Below are 18,940 nucleotides of genomic sequence, written 5' to 3' on the forward strand. Positions count from 1 at the left end.
TAAGAAACACCATATCATATATACATAAATTTTTACAGCTAAATAAGGCTCATGACACACATACAGAATTTTACAGTTTTGTATCATCGAAAATTTATTCAAAGTAGTTTGAATATTATTATAAGTATTGTCATATATTTATACCCTCTCGTGACAATAAGATATTATTATTATTGTTAGTATTATCTGAGTGGAAACTGCTAAACTTAAACATCATTTATATAAGTAATGAATGCTTGTAAATTTTTATCACACTGTGAGTGAGAACTTATAGATCCTGTTATGATTAATAGACAAAGGATTCAAGTAACTGTGAAAAGCAATAGTATAGGATTTAATTACATTGCAGGCTCCGACACTTAATCCATCAATATATTATGTAATATAAATTTTATCAATATCATTACTATTTCACTTATTAATTTAATGTGATTTTATAAAAATGTATTGAACGGAATAATTGTCCGAGCGTAATTTAGGCTTTGATATTATGCTGAAATTTCTACCAAAGGTTTTTCACAATACTTTAAATTAAAACCAAACAATAAAATCATATGAGTATTTCGGAAAGTATTGTATCATTATAATATTGTTACATTAATTTTTGTAGCTCTTATAATTCCAGCAGAAACCATCTCATGATATGACTGGATATATATTTGATCTCATTATTATGTATTATTAAAAAATTATGTACATAACACTGTTAATAACAATAAAAGTTGAGTTGAATTGTGTTATAGGAATATTGATATAAGTGGGTTTAATTCTCAAAATAAGGTTCTGTTTATTATTATTATAAAAAAATCGGGGATAATATAAGTTATCTCAGACCAAATTTTCAGAGGGCCAGAGTATCTTATTGAGAGCGTCGGTAATCAATTACTTGACCGAACTTCTAATTCATGGAGCTTTAAATTGTGGAATTTGGTAAAATAGACTGAAATTTTTAATCTTTACTCGTACTTTGATACAGGTATCTTGGCAATTGCTTAGTGTATAGTACTCTATAAAGTGCCTGTTTTGGACGTCCTCACTTCTTTGATTTATTTGATAAATTATAATAATTGTAGCTTACCTAAATTATGACTCCAATCTCTCGACTGAAGCCTTTATATTGATTTTACCCTTATGTAGGTAATGTATGTCACAGTATCTGTATCAGGTATACTGGGGAGGTACGCAGCATTATTATATATCATTCATTTTGGAAACAAATGGACCACGGCAGTTGGATCTCTCATTTTGGCCAAAATGCATTTTTAACATCGAGACTGATAATGTAGAATGTTGACAACTTGCATAAACATAGTTAGATCTGCTTTTGGACGTACGCAATTATTTTATACTATTTTGTATATTACTATTAACAGCTAATGGCTAATATATATTTTTGACGGCTCACCTTTCGAACATAGTATATTTCGTATTTTGAATCTTATTGTTGCTCAAGTAAAACATATATATGAGCTACACTTATGATACATGCCGAATTTGAATATATATATGGACATTGTGATTGTAATATTTCAAGTTGCTATTATATATTAGTATTATTGATTATTTGAAAATGAATGTGATATGTAAGTGAATCGTTAATGAATCTTGAACATGACAACTTTCGGAACTGAGACTTTCAGTGCATGTAATTATATTTGGTGATCATTTTGATTATGTCGATATGTGCACACAAAGTAAACAGTATCCATCAGTTGTGACGCGTTATTGAAGGTGCTGAGTAGCATTTAGAGAGGTGTATGTGTATAGTGACCGACTTGTGACAGAGCAGGTGTTCAAAATGCAACATGTCTTTTATTATATAAATGGTAAGCACCTCCAGGTTTGTATGTAAGTGCGTGCTGGATCACAGCCTTACGCTGAATAATATTCTTTTGGCGTTACATAAAAGGATGAAATATTTCATATTATTATTTATGGGAATATAAAAAATCACTGTAAAAAAATAAAACCGAGCCAGTATTTGAATTCCGGATGTCTGAATGTAGATAGTGTCTAAAGTAAGTGCAATATTTAGCAGTAATGTTAAAAAATAAGCTATCGAAATACACTCAAGATCTTTTATAAATTTGTTAAAAAAGTATAATAGTTATCTAACTTGATAATACCACATTTTAGTTGCAAAATTATTCATGATAACACATTTGTAACAGTGTAAGCTTCATGGTTACATTTGCCTTGCTTCCTATCTGCTTCCATGGCGCTTTATAGATTTCCACATTTCGATAAAAGAATAACCAATATGCTTTATATACTAACAATATACATAGTTAAGACGTTTGTCACAGGTCCAGGTTGTAATTTAGGATTTATGTAAGTCTCTCCCAATAAAATGTTACCTAATTTAAGGATTAGTATTTTTAGCGGAGATCCCGTAAATTATTAGCTGTTAATAAATGTGTGCTATAACAATGTCCCCTTAATTTAAATAGCCACATTTTATGTGGACAGAAGTTCATGATAAAGACATTTTTAATATTATATCATTATAATATTATAATTAGAAAAAGTGAAAATATTTAATGTCTTTATTAAGAATTGTAGAAGTTTTTAAAGTACATAAAGATATTTTTATATGTTCAGGGTAGGAGATTTGCAAGTTGTACCATAAAGTAATGTGCTAGGACCTTAGATTTGATAGTTCTTTTATAGATGATTAATATTATTTTACAAGTTTGCTTTTAGGTGAATAATAAGTTTGTAATTTTTATTAATGATATTAGATTAAATACTAACTTTTAAACTAAACCAAAAGTGCCCATTGATATAAGTTTATAAAAGGAGCAAACCTTTTGTTCGGCATTTTGTTAATGAATAATGTTTAGGCAACAAAATTAGTAAATAAGTAAAATTATCAAAGCATTGTTGAGTTTTAGTTATCTAAAATTGTTGAGGTTTATTAATGAAAAATTCATTTAGTTTGTTTACATGTGATGTTGAACAAAAGGCTTGTTTAGTTAGGAGGCATTAATTAACATCAATATTAATAGTATGTACTTTTTAAGTAATGATAAGATGGTTTTATTATAGTTTTGTTTCAGAGAAGAAATTCTAATTACTATTTTTGTTTCCAATATTTTATCACTTTTATCTGTTTTCACTGTAATGTATCTTGCTGTATTGCAGACATATCCAATATACAGACTGATTTAACACATTAATTTTTTTATTCACACTTCTTTTGTATGTTAAATAGACAGTCTTCTGTTAATTCTAAATCAATAACCCTTATATACATTCGGTACATTTAATAAAATCCAACCTTGATTTACAAAGCTATTACATTGTAATGTTTACTATTATTAATTTAAAAATTCGTAAATATATTCATACAAAAAATTTATATACTTGGTTCTTCCTGCCCTGCGCTTAAGTATGTAATAAAAATATAGCATTGAAATTGGACTGCTCTGAATGAAGTTGTGTGGTTGACACTCAGTACCAGCATATTCACATTGATTTAGGAATATGTGTGGATTCTTAATAAAATAATACTTATATACTAGTTGAGAATTAATAAAATCAATCCATTATTTATCATCATACAATTGCTCTAATATTGTAAACTCCGTTTTGTTTGGATGTCATCTAATAGTATCCTAAGTTCCTCATCTTCAAATCTTCCTTCTAGAGATGGTATTAATGCTTTAGCTTCTTCTGATGTTTCTGGACATAAGTTAGCTAAACTTGCTACCTCGAATTTATGTAATTTTTTCGACTGAAGGAGACTAGAAAAAAACATGAATTAGATTTTCAGATAATGACAATACCTCGAGTTGACATTTACATATAATGCTATATTATGTGGAAATATACAATTAATTATATTTTGCCTTGTCCTTTAAATTAATCAGTATCAACAACAACACTTGTCTATTCCTAGGGACGAAAATATATTAGTGGGTGACAGTAACATTGTGTAGATTCACTTATTTCTACTACACTTATAATAGACAACTTTAATCATATCGAAAATTCATAGGAAACCAATAATTAACTTACTTTCTCACTGCTGCAATAGTTTCTTTGTTTTTAAACTTTTTAAACATATTAGTGTAAGTTAGTGTCTTCATAAAAACTTCAGAAAATTCTTGTTCCTCCTCAGCAGATTCATTTTGTGCCTTTCTGTGCTCTAATAACATATCTACTTCAGATATAAGGAGAGTCTCAGCATTTTCAAATTCTAAAATATATATTTTTGTTGTTATAATAAATAGATTTGAAACATAAACTTTATCAATTACAGCAAGTGCAATTATTACAATTATATTATTTTTTATATAAAATATTGCACATTTTATAGGAATAGTTTTTTGTATAATTGAACTAATTCTTAAATGTAGTTAGGTATCTCTAGATTAGAGAATAAAGGTCTTGAGTTTACCAACTAAACTGGACTACTACCTTCACAGACAGTTTTACAAAAGATTCTAATATTAAACTTATACACTAATATAATTTTTATAAATTCCATAAACAGAAAATCCCCTCTGATTGAGCTATCCCCTGTCACATTCAAATGCTGATTGAAATTATGACAGCCTGACCCGAGGTCCGGGCTACTAATAGTGCCCTCAGACGAAAGTCATGTCGTAAGAAAGGAGTTTGCCTACAGATGCTTCATAAGCCCTTCCACAGGTTTGGAGTGCCACCTGCGCACACCCCCTATCATCCAAAGAAGCTGTAATAATGCCCAGTTGTGCGGCCAACAATTTAAAGTCAAAAAAAAATTAACATAACATGTTCATTATTGATCAGAGAATTAATGAATTTGATTCAGACATTCCAGTTCAATATGAAGGAAAAATATTAGTGTGGAAGCAAATTTTCAGCAGTAATTAATTACTGAAAATTGTACTGTTTTTATTATAGTCCATTAAAGTTTAGTTTTAATTGTTAATGTATAGTTGTATAAATATTGGTCTGTCTTATTTGATACGACTAGGAAAAAATTGTAATATTAATAAAATGAGGGGGTGGTCACTGATAGCATTTCTTCCACAGTGATTCATGGCATATTTTAAATGTGTCCACTTCCAGCAATAAAGTTATTTACGATAGCTACACTAACTGGCTACATCTAACCCTACATACAACCTAATAAAAATTTAAAACTATCCTCTTTAAAGTATAAATTAAATTATAACCTTTTGGAAATTGTAAATCGGCTGCGTCTTCTTCAACAACATCCTGTACTGGTCCGGACATTGTGGTGACGATACTAAATATTAAGTTAATATATATGACAATTATATTTCCAATCAACTTCTTTTAGACCGTGCACTAAATGTAAAATATATTGATAAACACTAATAGGCAACAATACTTGACGCGAGGATATCTAGAGATCTGGACCGGTGATGTCGGCCGGCAACAATAACAGCGGGCTGTAAGCGTATAAATCGGTGTCTGACTTACAACAATGATAATGTATATGTAACAATAATTATTAAATATTAGGAAAATAAATTTAGAGCAGTGCTTATTTCAAAAGTAAGCATTTGAAATTTAACCACAGAGTACATTTGTATTTGTAATAATTTTGTATACAATAAAAATTAGCGTTGACAGATTGATATGTCAAAATACAGAGTGTTTTACAAAAAAGGTAACTGCTTTTTTTTATAAAACCTCTTTATTATAGTGAAAAATAAAAAATCTATTTTGATACAACACTCATATATTTATTAATAATACCTATATTTTCTTAATTATGTGTTAATGCGTTTTAAATAAATACTCACATATTTCTGAATAACCTATAAAAATGGGTAATAGCCATAACCCTATTTAAAAAAGGCAAAAACCTGGTAACATCGTAAATGTCAAATTTGTCTCTAGTCGAGTATTATGTTCCTTGTTTATAATGAAAGATAAGTGATTTGAGTATTTATTGTTATTGTAAATATGTCTAATAATAACAATGTTCCTGATATAAAATCAAATTATACTTTTCTGTCTAAAGGTACGAGTATAACCAATAAGCTCTTTTAACGAATTTTAAGTGTTAATTGAATATTTAAAAATTTTATTATCTTTAACTAATATTTTGTTCCTAGAAACAAAGAAAAGTGATGAAATTAAAGTTATCCTGATATTAATTGATTCGTAATTCTTTATTAAACTCTTTTAGAGGTTATGACTCCAAATAAAGATTACCCTGGAATATCTAAGACCGTTTTCACTCATATATCAAATTTACATGGTTTATTAAACGACTGGACTAATATGAGGAATAAAGGAACAAAACTATGCAGAGGAATATTGGCGTTAAAACTTCATGAATGTACTGATTCCTATTATCCACATCAACTTAAACCGTTGAGTGAAGGACTTCTTGAAGCATTGGATTCATTTAAAAATATTTTAGAAGGTAATAGCACAGATAATATAATATTACATACAGATACCCCATCCCATACAAGAAAATGGTTCCTTCCTAACTCGGGCTATTCTTCGGGCTATTTTATTTCGCCGCCGTAGGCGCTAGATGTCGCTATATCTGAAGCAGTTCGGATTACTAGTGGGTGATTAGTAATAAAGCATGAAAATAGATGGCAGAGAATTCGGTCTACATGACATCTGTTTTGCAAAGATACGTACATAATAGATATATAACTGTATCGAACTCCTGATTGGGTACAATCGAAAATTCAATGTAGGTATAATATTGTTCGCTGACAGTCTACAGACACGGCTAATGTACCTATGTATCTATGTACTATGTTACAGTTACTTTTTTACATGCCTACTTTTTTTCTCCCAACGAAGATATGTCGTAACGCGTCTGCACTAAAATCGGGCTATCGGTTAAGGAGCAATAGCTCCTTAACGAATAGCCCGATTTTAATACGGTTTTTTTTATTTAAATTGTTATGTGATAGTGATAGATTTTAGCTATAATCAATTGATGTGCATATGGGTACCTCATATAATTTTCAGTGTAATTATTTCTCAATATGTAGTTAATTATGGTAAACTGGCAATTTGTAAAACTGAAAATAATATCTGCAAACCATCAATCTGTTATATGTAGGTTCTTTCAGGGATACTACATCGGTGCTAATGACATGTAGGTACTTATTTTGATGTTATACCTATTTGTAGAACCTTCGATATCTACAAACTACGCCTTTACTGCTAGTTTTTTGGTATTTATGTAAGTTGTTATTCAGTTGAAATTAAGCTGCGAAATTACAGGATATTTGGGCATAACATCTATGTTCTCCGGAATGATAACGTATGCGGGATATAGCGGGCACGACATGATGACGTAATGCTGTTTAATAATATATGTGTATGTATGTACGTCGGATAGCGTCGTGGTTGGATGGATCGTCAGCTTATTTACCATTTCAGTTCATAATAGTAGGTAGTAACTTTTGACAATATGGATGAAGGAGGGTAACGGTGATGATGATGAGATCAATAATGACTGTTGACGATAGTGACGGTGGTATTTATTTATGACCACCATAAAATTCATCATTGGCAGTATTCTCAACATTATCATCATTGTTCATCATGATGATTGAGATCAAATTAATTAATTGATTAAAAAAGTAGCAAGTATTAGGTAGGTACTAAGTCCTTATATGACTTAAATACAAGGTTCTGGGATGCTGTGATATACTACAGTCTCTAGATTTTGTTTCTTATTAGTATTCCACAACCAAAGTCTATAGACTATATAAGAGAAATATAGATTTACACAAAGTTTTTTGATGTAAATGGGAATTATTATACACATTGTATTAAAAAATATATATGATTACCATCTAATACAAAATCATTATGTAGTAAATAATTCCTGTCATTTTAAATAGAATGAGGTGAAACTAACATTGCATGAACACAACACTTGAAGATCATAATTTTTATTTCAGGTAATAAAACACTTTTAAATAATTTATTAATCACAGAATAAACAATTGTTAATAATTTACAATAATATTTCTTTCACTGCTTGTCTGTTATACCACTAAAACTTCAAACACTTCTGTTATTTTTATATTATATTCCAAATAAATCAATATCAAGACATAATATTTCATCAAAATCATTTCATAATTAATTCCTGGTACACAAAATATTCCTGGATTTGTTGATGAAGCAATATAATAATAATCATGAGCTTAAATCATAAACTTATTTGCAGTCGGTTACACATAATATAATTACTTGGAATTTCTTCTCATCACTAGTCCGTTGCTTTCTTACTTATTTAATTATATTATTAATTGCATTGTGATTAATAATTTACAGATTTTTCTTCTGCTTTTTTCTCTTATTTTTACTTGCATTATTATTTTATACAGTAAAATGTTCATATATATATATATATATATATATTTCTTATTCTTTTGAACTCCTGTTCTTTACAGTAAAAATGTTATTTATCTTCATCTGAATGACTAGGAGATTTAGAATATCATCTCTTATTTGTTTAAACTTTGTTCAGTATTAAGTTGTTGATGTCAGGAAAATCTGAAAACAATATCATATACCATGTTACATTTTCATGAACTTACATGAATGAATTTACATGAAAGTAACTAAACTGTAACCTTATTAGCACAATAAACATATTATTCATACATCATATTCATTCAGTTCTAATAAAATATAAAAATAATACTACTGTTTAGTACTTTATTTTGATTAATAATTTTCAGTATTTTCTCAATCAATCAAAAATTATAAAATCAGTGTTAGTTTTTTGAAGTTACATTCATAACAATAATAAAAACATAATAATACCACATTAAAGCGGTCACCAAGTACCTATGTTTATTATATTTTAATATGAAAGATACACACGCATACATATGCAAGTTTTTAACAACTTATAGTTATACCTGGTATGAGATAATCCTCAAAGACACGATAGTTTACTAAATATTTGTAGTAGTCCTTAGACACATTTAAATTATTGAGTTTGACAAAAAAATAAGAAGTTCAATGAACTCTGAACAGGAACAATTCAAAAGTTGAAGTACCTACTTAACTTAAATGATGAAAAAAGAGAAAAAATCCAATGCTAGTGAAAATATGTTTTAAGCATTTGACTTAAAGTCGTTTATCCTATTCTTTTATTCCTATATTTTATATTTTTAACATTTCATTTATGTTGCCAGTACTCGTTGTCATTTCGATATAATAAAAAAATATGGACCAACCTACGATTTTAAATCGATATTTTTATTTGTGATGAAATCTAATAATATAAATTATGAATAACCTACCCTCGAATGGAGATATTAAAAAACTAATTATCATGAATAGTAGGTACTAGGATCAGTAATATATCATAGTATTATGAATGATTATCGTTTCAAAACCTTGTACAATTTAGTAAGGTTGAAAATATCCTTCTACAAAAGCAAAATTCGAGTATTTGTAAAGTTTCTTATGAGTATTTTTAAAAATTCGAGGACACTCATATTTAGCTACCAATGTCAGTAATTTAGATACCATATAACACTTGTTTATTGAGGTTTCATAAAGGTATAGCTGACCTTATATACTCTATACCACATTCAATTCTCATTCATTAAATTACAATAAGTAGGTATTTATTTTTTTTAATAGAAGAACTATGTCACTAATGTCATTAATTGCTATAATTACCAGGGTGACCGCGTGGAGGTTGATATAATAGAGTACACTTGTATCAGATCAATCTAATTAATATTTCCCTCTTCAAGTTTCGAAGTTATGAGCGAACAGATAAATATATAGTACTTGCATACCTGTCAAAATCTCTCTATTTTGCCGTCGTCGAGTAAAAATTATGCATTGCAATTCGTTCCAAATAAGAGTATAATACAAAATGATGAAATTTTACTGTTTGCAAAGACTAATTAAAAGCACCATCGAATAATGCGTTGTAATATCTTGTTATCGATTATTCGAAAAAATCGATAAATCTATGCATTTATTTTTAATATGGCAACACTTTCTAAATAAGTATTACTGGAATAATATGGTTTTCTTGTTTAGCTGTTTTATATTTACTTAAACTTTTTTTATGTTTAATTTATCATAATAATATAGTAAGTACTTATTATTTGAAAATATAAAATAAACATTTAAAATACGGTGATACAAATGAAAACAGCGCCATCTATGAAAGTATTTTGGAAACAATAAGCCCCAATTAGCAATGATTAAATTGTAAACAAATACAGGGCAACAACAAAATGAGTAAATATATGAAAATTACTTTTCAAAACGCATTATTTCATTTTAACATCTATATATGACTTTTTAAAAATAGATTAAACCTTTTTAAAAACATAGTTTTGGGTTTTAAACGATTACAAAACAATGTTGAATTACATTCGATACCAATGACGCCATCTAAATCCGTTTTTCGAACTAAAAATGGCTACTATGCCATTGATCCCCACTGGTAATAGAGTATATATAAAATTGTATACTATGATACATCATATCTGTGATATTGTAGAAGACCTAGAAAATCTTTCAGATCTAATCTGTTACTAATATGGTTAACTCCAACTTATTCTATACCTATTCAAACTCATATACAGGTTATATTTAATATGTGTTTTATAGTAAACATATACTTTAAATTTCAGACATAGAAAAAATAAAAAATCAGTTACAAGCACTTGCCAAACTGCAAACAAGTCAACCAGTAATCCTTACATGGACTGCAAAAGATATATACGAAAGTGTGGAAAGAATATTTATATCTTTACAAAAAGAATATAGACTGAAACAAATAATTACAGGTATATTACTATTTGTATATGTAATTGGATTGGAAAACAATATAATAAGTGACTACCGGCACCTATATATATCGGTGCCGGTCTTTTTGTAAACTCAATGTACTTATTTTTTAAATAAAGAATACCAGTCTAGCTATGTTTGTATCATTATGTTCAACTTTGCATTGATAATTTTCGCAAAATATTGAACTTTCATTATGAGTAGAATTTCGACGAAATAGTCGGATCATGTAAAAAAATTAACAACTCTGGTTCAAAAAATGATATTGTAACAAATTTCATACTGTTAGATAGCCTACACTTTAGAGATATTTTTTTAGAAATCTGAAGCTCTCTACCACTTTAACCTTTTTTTTTTTAATTTAAGCAAAGTTGAATTTATAATATATTTTTTTTAATTAATAATATAGTGTTCATGTAGGTATAATATTTGATGCCATCTTTTTCAGAGAATGTTGCACATTGTAGAGATGAGAAGCTAATTGATATCTATGTTACTTCCTGGGATCTGGAACCATACTACGAATCAAATCCTTACTTATTTGTTGAAGTTGGTTTAATTAGTGTTACATGAATGTTTTTATCTGAAAATAAATCTACTTAATAACAATGCAAGTTATTATTATTATTTGTTTATTATGCTTTACTGGATAGTTCAGTGTTTATTAACTTGTGTTCAGTGGTATGGTGTGGGAGGTATGTGAGTAGGTAGTATGAGGGACAGTTTTATGCAGAAACATTTAAAGTAATAAATAAATGCAAGTAAGTCTCGTAATTACTATGCTGTCTATGAATAGGCATATATATATATATATATCTCTGCTAATATATATCATAAATAAAAATTAACGGGTTACAATTGTAATTCAATTTGAGATTACAACTAAGTAAAAACATCAATCAGAATATTACTAATTTAGTTGCGAAATACCAGCAGGAACATTTACATTAATACAGTGATTTTATGAAAAATCTATTCTTATTTATTCTTGCGGTTTTTTATTAAGTCATTGAAATTTTGTTTTTTCTTTGTGAACTGAAGTGTAAGGAACGCTAAACTAGATGTTTCTCGCCATTTTACCGCCCATATTCCATAAATATAGATTATTCCATCAGGTCAACCTCCAGGCGGTTCACCCTGGAAACCATTGTGGTTAATTTCTGGCGAATTCGCCACGATGGGCTGACTTATTTATCATTCATTTTATATTATCCTTCTGATGGTAAATTTCTTCCAGCGCATATAACTATGTATATGTACCTACCTACTAATACTTTCAATTATCAATGTGCACACCACATTCCTGGCAAATAAACATTTCATTTCATTTCAGCGTTAGAAATACTATATAGGTACCTACATATTATACTACTTAGGTATTAGGTACTCGTAGATGGGATATACGTAAGCAAATTGTAATGGTCAATATAATTGTCGACTGGCCACATTTAGCATTCAAGCACATTGTCAGTTTAACGTGGCCGTGGACCATATTAACTGTATTTAGCGGTTTAATGGTATAGTTTAGACTGTATGTTAACGGTATATATCATGATTGTAGAGTAATTGCATTTACTTAACAATACACCATGCTTCGAATTTAAAACCTTTAACAATAAGGCTATGGAGTTTAATCAAAGTTGTTTTCTCTTTACCTATAGGTACAAGAAAACACTGCATAGCAAATTATTTTCCTCCTTATCCACAAGCATTATCAAACTATTTTAGATGGCCCGCGATAATGTAACGAAAGCAAGGCTGAATCTATGGCAACGGCTACCAAACAAATGTTTACCTATTGTTATAAGAAAAATAACTACACTATATTTTGTAGTGGGTTATACTCATAAGAAAGCTCTTTTTTTTTAAGAAAATTGTATCTACGTAACAACTATGTTTTGTTTTACAAAATAGTAGGCATACAGATTTTAAAATATAGTGATACTAGGTATTCATGAAACTGATGAAAAGTTTCATCACGAAATAAAATGGCAAATTGGAAATTACTTTTAAAACCTTCATGAAAATTGCGCGGTTACATGATCAATTTGTAATGAAAACTTCAAAATTTACGTTAACATTTCCACTTTTTTCTGAGTTCATAATAGTGGTTCAGATAGGTACATATATTCTACGTTGTTGTTAAAGTATGTGGCACGTATACCCGATAAAACCAATAAATGAACTACATTTCCTGACAAACCTTCTGTAATACCTTTATTTTATTTTTCTGCCGTTATTATTTGTGTAGCGATACACGATTGGTAATATAAATATTTTATTTTAATCTAGTTACCCGCCCCGGCTTCTCACGGATGTATATTGTATATGTATTATACATAGAAACTTTTCTCTTGAACCTATCTATGTATTGCTAAAGTCTGTTGCGTAGTTTAAAAGATATATCTAAGCGAAAAGACATCGCAAGCGACTTTATTTTGAACTATTTAGGTATTTCACTATTTTATACTGTCTTAAATACTTTTGACTGTGATACTTATCTATAGGTATTTTCTAACTTTTACAGATGTAAGATAATTTTCATCGTCGAAAGTAAATCTAATACGTATCTAGTCATATAAATATCATGTCACCATGTTGCTGATCAAAAAGTTAATTGGGCGTGAAATGATGAGAGCCCGGCTCTTCCTGTAAAATTTGGGTCAATTTTCAAAGCGGAATTCCTTATAGATACAGCACAGTAACTCCCGAACCATTAGATTCTACCTAACTATAACGAGAAATTCAAACGAAGTAGGTAAATACTTATATATTTTAATAGGTATGATATGTAGGTATATCTATGTTATTGTACCTAAAGTGTGTATAATTCACGTCTTAGCGATGTAACTATTGATTATTAGATTATTACTATTCATAAGAATTGGCTGAATAATGGTAATAGGTATTAGGTATAGAGTAAGTACTGTAGGTATTTACTTATAATTACCAGGATGGTAGATACCTATTCTTTACTGTACGTGTATAAATTAATTTTATAATAACAAAAAAATACAAACTATTTTCAAGCCACTTGTGCTTCTTTAGAAGATTCTCAATTAATCTACATATACCTACATATATTTTTCATGTGTAGGTTTTCTTAATAGATTATAATGGAATAATGCCCCCGTCTGCGATAACGGTATACGTCGGTGGAACCGTATGAAGATTATCCTGACATGGTATTTGGATAGCAGTATGGTTAAAGTAATGTGGTATACATTACTATTATGTATTTTTGTGCACTATTAAATAAAATCCTTTAAAAAAATGCAAAATAATCAAGGGAAAGGGGACTGTTGCTAATGCGGACTAATAACCCCATTATTAGCAATGTAGTAGTCAGAGTGACCTCCACGCGGTTCCCCCAGAAAACCAACAAGGTAGTAAATTGCTATTTGCCAAAATGGGTTAACTGACCTGATTTCATACTCATAATTATTTAATATCCTCCACTAATGCTCCGCCAGTGTAAACTGGTGGACTTTATAGAGGATAGTATACATTATATTATCGTCCATAAAAAATACAAACAATTATAGTCATGAATACAAATGTTTGCTTCGTAGGAGGAATCAAACCCGCAACTATCAGAAATAAGGCTGTGCTAAACCGCTAGACCACTGAAGTCGTCTATTCATGATTTGGTTAACATTTTGTAGTGTGGTTGGATTTTTCCATTGTTTCCAGTTTAAATTTCCGTGTTATCTACTTTATAATTTTCAGTTACTGAAAAAGCAATGCCTATTTACACATAGTCTCGCGCAGTGGCAGATAACTCATTGTTCCCTTACTTAAATCAACATGCATACTAATTACGCTATGGAGTCGCTGTTGTTTCAAATTTTTTTGATATCTGGATATTTAAATATTGTCTTCTATAAACGTACGTTTAATAACATTATTAAAGATCCTATTATAACAGTCAATATACTCATATATAAGATTGCTTCACAATTATGAAGTAAACTTATATTAATATGATTGAATGGTTTTCTTAAAAATAATAAATTGTAGTTAACTATATATTGAAAAAGTAATAGGAAAAATTACGCAATTATAGTAGAATTCGCATTTCCAATTTCAAGGAAATTTTAGAAAATCGTCCTGTAGTCATGGTAATCTATATTAAAAAAAAAGAAAGTTTTTCTGATATTTTGTACTAAACTTATATATATATTACAATATATATAATGTTGTCATTGATAGGATTCCTAGTTTATATCTACACAACATATTTAATGTTGTAAAGTTGCCTTCTACTCCACGCATTTCTCTGTCCAACTTCTAAACAGACTTCTAATTTTGGTTAGCACCCACTTCGCACCATTGATACATCAGTAGCGACAGAAGCTACAATCGTTTCACTTTCCTCTACAACAGATTCGCATATCAATAATTAATTACTTCAGAGATGTAGCCGATTATCTTTTGAACCGACTAGGGCGGTAAAATATTCTTGGTTAAATGTAATCATTTGTTTTACTTATTTAGATAAAATTTGTGTTATCGTGTACTTGTAAATGTCCGTAGTATTTTTTTATATGTAGTATTTTCATGAGGTCGTGTATAATCATTAATTTGCACAAAATCAGCATTGTAAACGTTCTATAAGTATTATGGGTCACCTAATGAGAAGTGCTCTCGTGATCGGTCTTGGAGGAAAGGACGAAGAGGACGAAGGTGAGTTAATATCATATCCACCTACACCTACATACACAAACTATCATGTGATACATCGCGTAAGTCTGGTTAAAAAATCATCATGAGTACCTTTGAGCAAATAGGTAGGTATATTCAGACTTATTAAAGCTACATAAGTTAGGTTTACTTCTTATTATCTTTCGAAATTAACGTACTTTGGTACAGCCAGTCTTTAAGAAAAGTTTGAAATAGATACATATGTTATATTAGGATTCAAAGTAATCGAAATTATTATAAACGATTTACGAATTGTATATACTGCTACGCTTTAAAAGTAAACAATTACCTATACGAAAAAATATTGTGTAGTAGGTATATTATTTTGTATAATAATATAAATGTATATAGGTATATCGCGTAAACATTGTTGAACATTTTTTAAAGTAATAATCCTATGGTATTTAAGGGATCATGTACATCATGTTGAAATAATTCATCTTAAGATAACATTGACTGTTGTTTTCGCTGTGGTTTTTATTCAGCTGACTCTACGTCACTTTATCGGAACATATTATTAAAAAATTGAGAACCTTGATAAACTTTACGTAGGAAACTACGTAATGGGCATGATATTGAAAACTATTGTACTTAGCTAAGTACTCGCGTAAATACCACATGAACACAAGTCTATTTTCTTTGAAAACAAGTTTCTAACAATGCCATTAGGTTTTTTATTATATATTCAAAATATATTGTGAATTCAAACCTAGATCCTTTGAGACAATTTTTGTTAATTCTGTCTATTTCTCTCTCTCTCTGTCGCTATACCACAAATCGGCATCTTCAGCTTTCGTGTTTTCCAATAGCCCTCATTATTAACCGGACTTTTCCGTCCCCATCTATAAACATCTATACCATAATCATTTAAGAGTTTTGGGTGACAACCCTAGATACCAGCGTGATGTGGAATAATGAGGTCATTTATTGTAATAAAGTACCACGTTAGGTCGGTCTCCACGCAGTTCCCATTGGAAACATTACATTGGTATACCATTTTATTATGATCAATAAAAACCGCTAAATGCCATCAAAGATTTCCGCCGATAGTATAGCAATGCATGCGTTGTCATAATTCGATTTGAAGTGTAAAAATATATTGATTTTGCAATCTAACACGAGAAGCCGTAACATCTTATTATTCCTTGGAAAAGGAAACCCACAAATATCCAGTTGCAAGTGTAGCTTCAGATTCTCGATGTTGTTCATTTCTAAGCAATATTGAAAGTCATAACAGTAAATTTTTAAACGATAATTGCGAGGTCAATAAATACATAGAGACCTATTTTTAATGTATTCTATAATTTTATAATATATTCTATATTCAACGAAGGCAGTTTACCTTTGAAAAGTTTATTTCTTAAATTGGCACAGAGGCCTCAGATATTCCTCTACATATACACTTAAAATTATTAAATTTACATTCTCTTACTATATTAAAATCTTACGTAGCAATATTTTTTGTTTAAAAAATATATATGAACGTAAATTATTCGCTACAATGAAAATTCTGTCATTTTTAAAATTAATGTCAGTTTGTTACATCATCCGGAAACGAAGTCCAACAAAACTATAATTGAATAGGCATTAGCCAACGTGATTCATGAGATACAGTTTTACTCCGCCAAGTTATGAAAAACAGTGATCTTTATTATATTAGATATTTAAACCGACTGATTGGTCATACATACTCTAAGATTGGTAAATTTCTAAAAGTGTCAAGTGTAAAATATGTACATTATGCAGTCTCTACATATAATATATTTAGGTATGTCTGATCCATATCCATAGAATCCATACTTTAGCAAAGTGTAGAATGATTGTCGTTTCATCTATAGTAGGTAGTTCATAAAAAAGTAGAAAAATAGTATAATATATAAAATATTAAATCTAATCTAATATTTTTTATCGGTGCTCTTAAGCGAATTCATTCATATCCAACTCGAAGTGTCGCTTTATAGTGGTAGTATGATATCGTAACAGTTACTGGCAGGCTATGGACGCAAATCATTTAGATCTTGTAACAATTAAGATAGCGGTCATTGTTCAACAATAAATACTAAAAGAAAAATGCGGAGAAGATTACTTCCTTGATCAATATATAGAATGAATAACAAGAATTAATATGTACTGTAAAACAACTGAAATTATCGATTCAGACAGTGGTTTCAAATTATTTAATTTGCTACTAAATTTACAATTGCTTTTCGATAACATACATGAAGCTGATAATATAAGCCTATGCGATAAGTAGGGGAAGAAGGGTAAATGGCGTTCACTTAAGGGAAACATGGTGTATTTTATAAATTATTTATTGCAAATCAAAATTAAGAAAAGTAACAAAGTCTTTAATTATCGAGTAACCAACAATTTAACAACAAAAGCATATAACTTTATTCTACTAGTAAGTAGTAGGAAGACATTATTTAAAAAAACATGTTTGAGCGGCATTGCCCCTGACCATGGGTAATGCTGCTCAGGGTACGGGGTAAAATATATTAATTAAAGAAATATTCATAAGTTCAATCTTATATAATAAAAGTAAAATCTACAATCCCCCATTATCCCCATTTCTACATAAAATTAGCCTTTTTCAATTGAATAAATATAATACATGCTTAGATGTCAAATCAACTTCAATTATTGTAATATAATATAAAATAATAATAATTATTAGAGGTAAGACAAATTAGAAATAAAAATATTTTATCCTTGGATACATAAATCACATATGTATCTATCTGCGAATCCCACCCTGAACATGTAGCATGAGCCCACACTCCGCACATGGTGCAGCGGTACCAAAATTCATATTTTTTCCAAATTCCTTTTAAATAATACCTTTGTTATAATTTCTGTCATCCACATTCATTTTGTCGTCACTGTCATCATCGCAAAGGTGCTCTTTAACTTCACTATCTGAAGAATTTTCATGAAAAATTTTCTTTTAAGATTTTAGTATCATGTTTTGTTTTCTTTCTTTTGGACAAACTTATTTTAATCATAGTTTTAGCAGATTGAAGGTCTTTCCGGTCTAACAACTTTTGCGGTGATCCTTTGACGTTTTCTTAGCATATCTTCAACAACAAAAAAAATAAGTCACAAAGGGGTAGTCAGGTGAGCAGTATAACCCCCCACCCGGTCGTTTTGTAATTAATTAGAAATTTTAAAAAATCATGCACAATTATTAATAATTGATTGCATTACCATAAAATAGAATAGTTTTATTATCAGGACAGTATACTTAATAATTAAATAGGTAACTATTAAAATTTGAGACTTACCGCCAAACATGTAAAAATTAGATCAGTATGGCCGCAAACGAAAATCCACACTTCACGATCACATGACGCGAGCTGACTGTCTGTTTTCATTGCTGTCTTTTAGAGGCTACCTATCTTCGTGCTTTAAGCAACGTGGCTTGTTGGTACATTCCATGTTGATAGAGTTACAGAGG

General features: G+C 29.4%; 2 protein-coding genes across 2 annotated transcripts; one reads left to right on the forward strand and one right to left on the reverse strand.

The window, feature by feature from the left end:
* Positions 1 to 2,625: 2,625 nt before the first annotated feature.
* Positions 2,626 to 5,252, reverse strand: LOC131847319 (DNA-directed RNA polymerase II subunit Rpb4). The gene is made up of 3 exons (XM_059196872.1): positions 5,166 to 5,252; positions 4,021 to 4,201; positions 2,626 to 3,746 (listed from the first exon to the last, which is right to left on the reverse strand). Exons 1-3 carry the CDS (start codon positions 5,224 to 5,226, stop codon positions 3,572 to 3,574), a joined length of 417 nt encoding a protein of 138 aa, XP_059052855.1. The 5' UTR covers positions 5,227 to 5,252; the 3' UTR covers positions 2,626 to 3,571.
* A 579-nt stretch (positions 5,253 to 5,831) lies between these two features.
* Positions 5,832 to 11,384, forward strand: LOC131847322 (cyclin-dependent kinase 2-interacting protein-like). The gene is made up of 4 exons (XM_059196883.1): positions 5,832 to 5,983; positions 6,152 to 6,391; positions 10,623 to 10,778; positions 11,228 to 11,384. The coding sequence occupies exons 1-4, from the start codon at positions 5,926 to 5,928 to the stop codon at positions 11,350 to 11,352; spliced, it is 579 nt and encodes a 192-aa protein (XP_059052866.1). The 5' UTR covers positions 5,832 to 5,925; the 3' UTR covers positions 11,353 to 11,384.
* The last annotated feature ends 7,556 nt before the right edge of the window (positions 11,385 to 18,940 follow it).

The sequence above is a fragment of the Achroia grisella genome, unplaced genomic scaffold, assembly GCF_030625045.1.
Source record: "Achroia grisella isolate CSIRO2021 unplaced genomic scaffold, CSIRO_AGI_Agris_v1 utg5201, whole genome shotgun sequence".
Lineage (NCBI taxonomy): Eukaryota > Metazoa > Arthropoda > Insecta > Lepidoptera > Pyralidae > Achroia > Achroia grisella.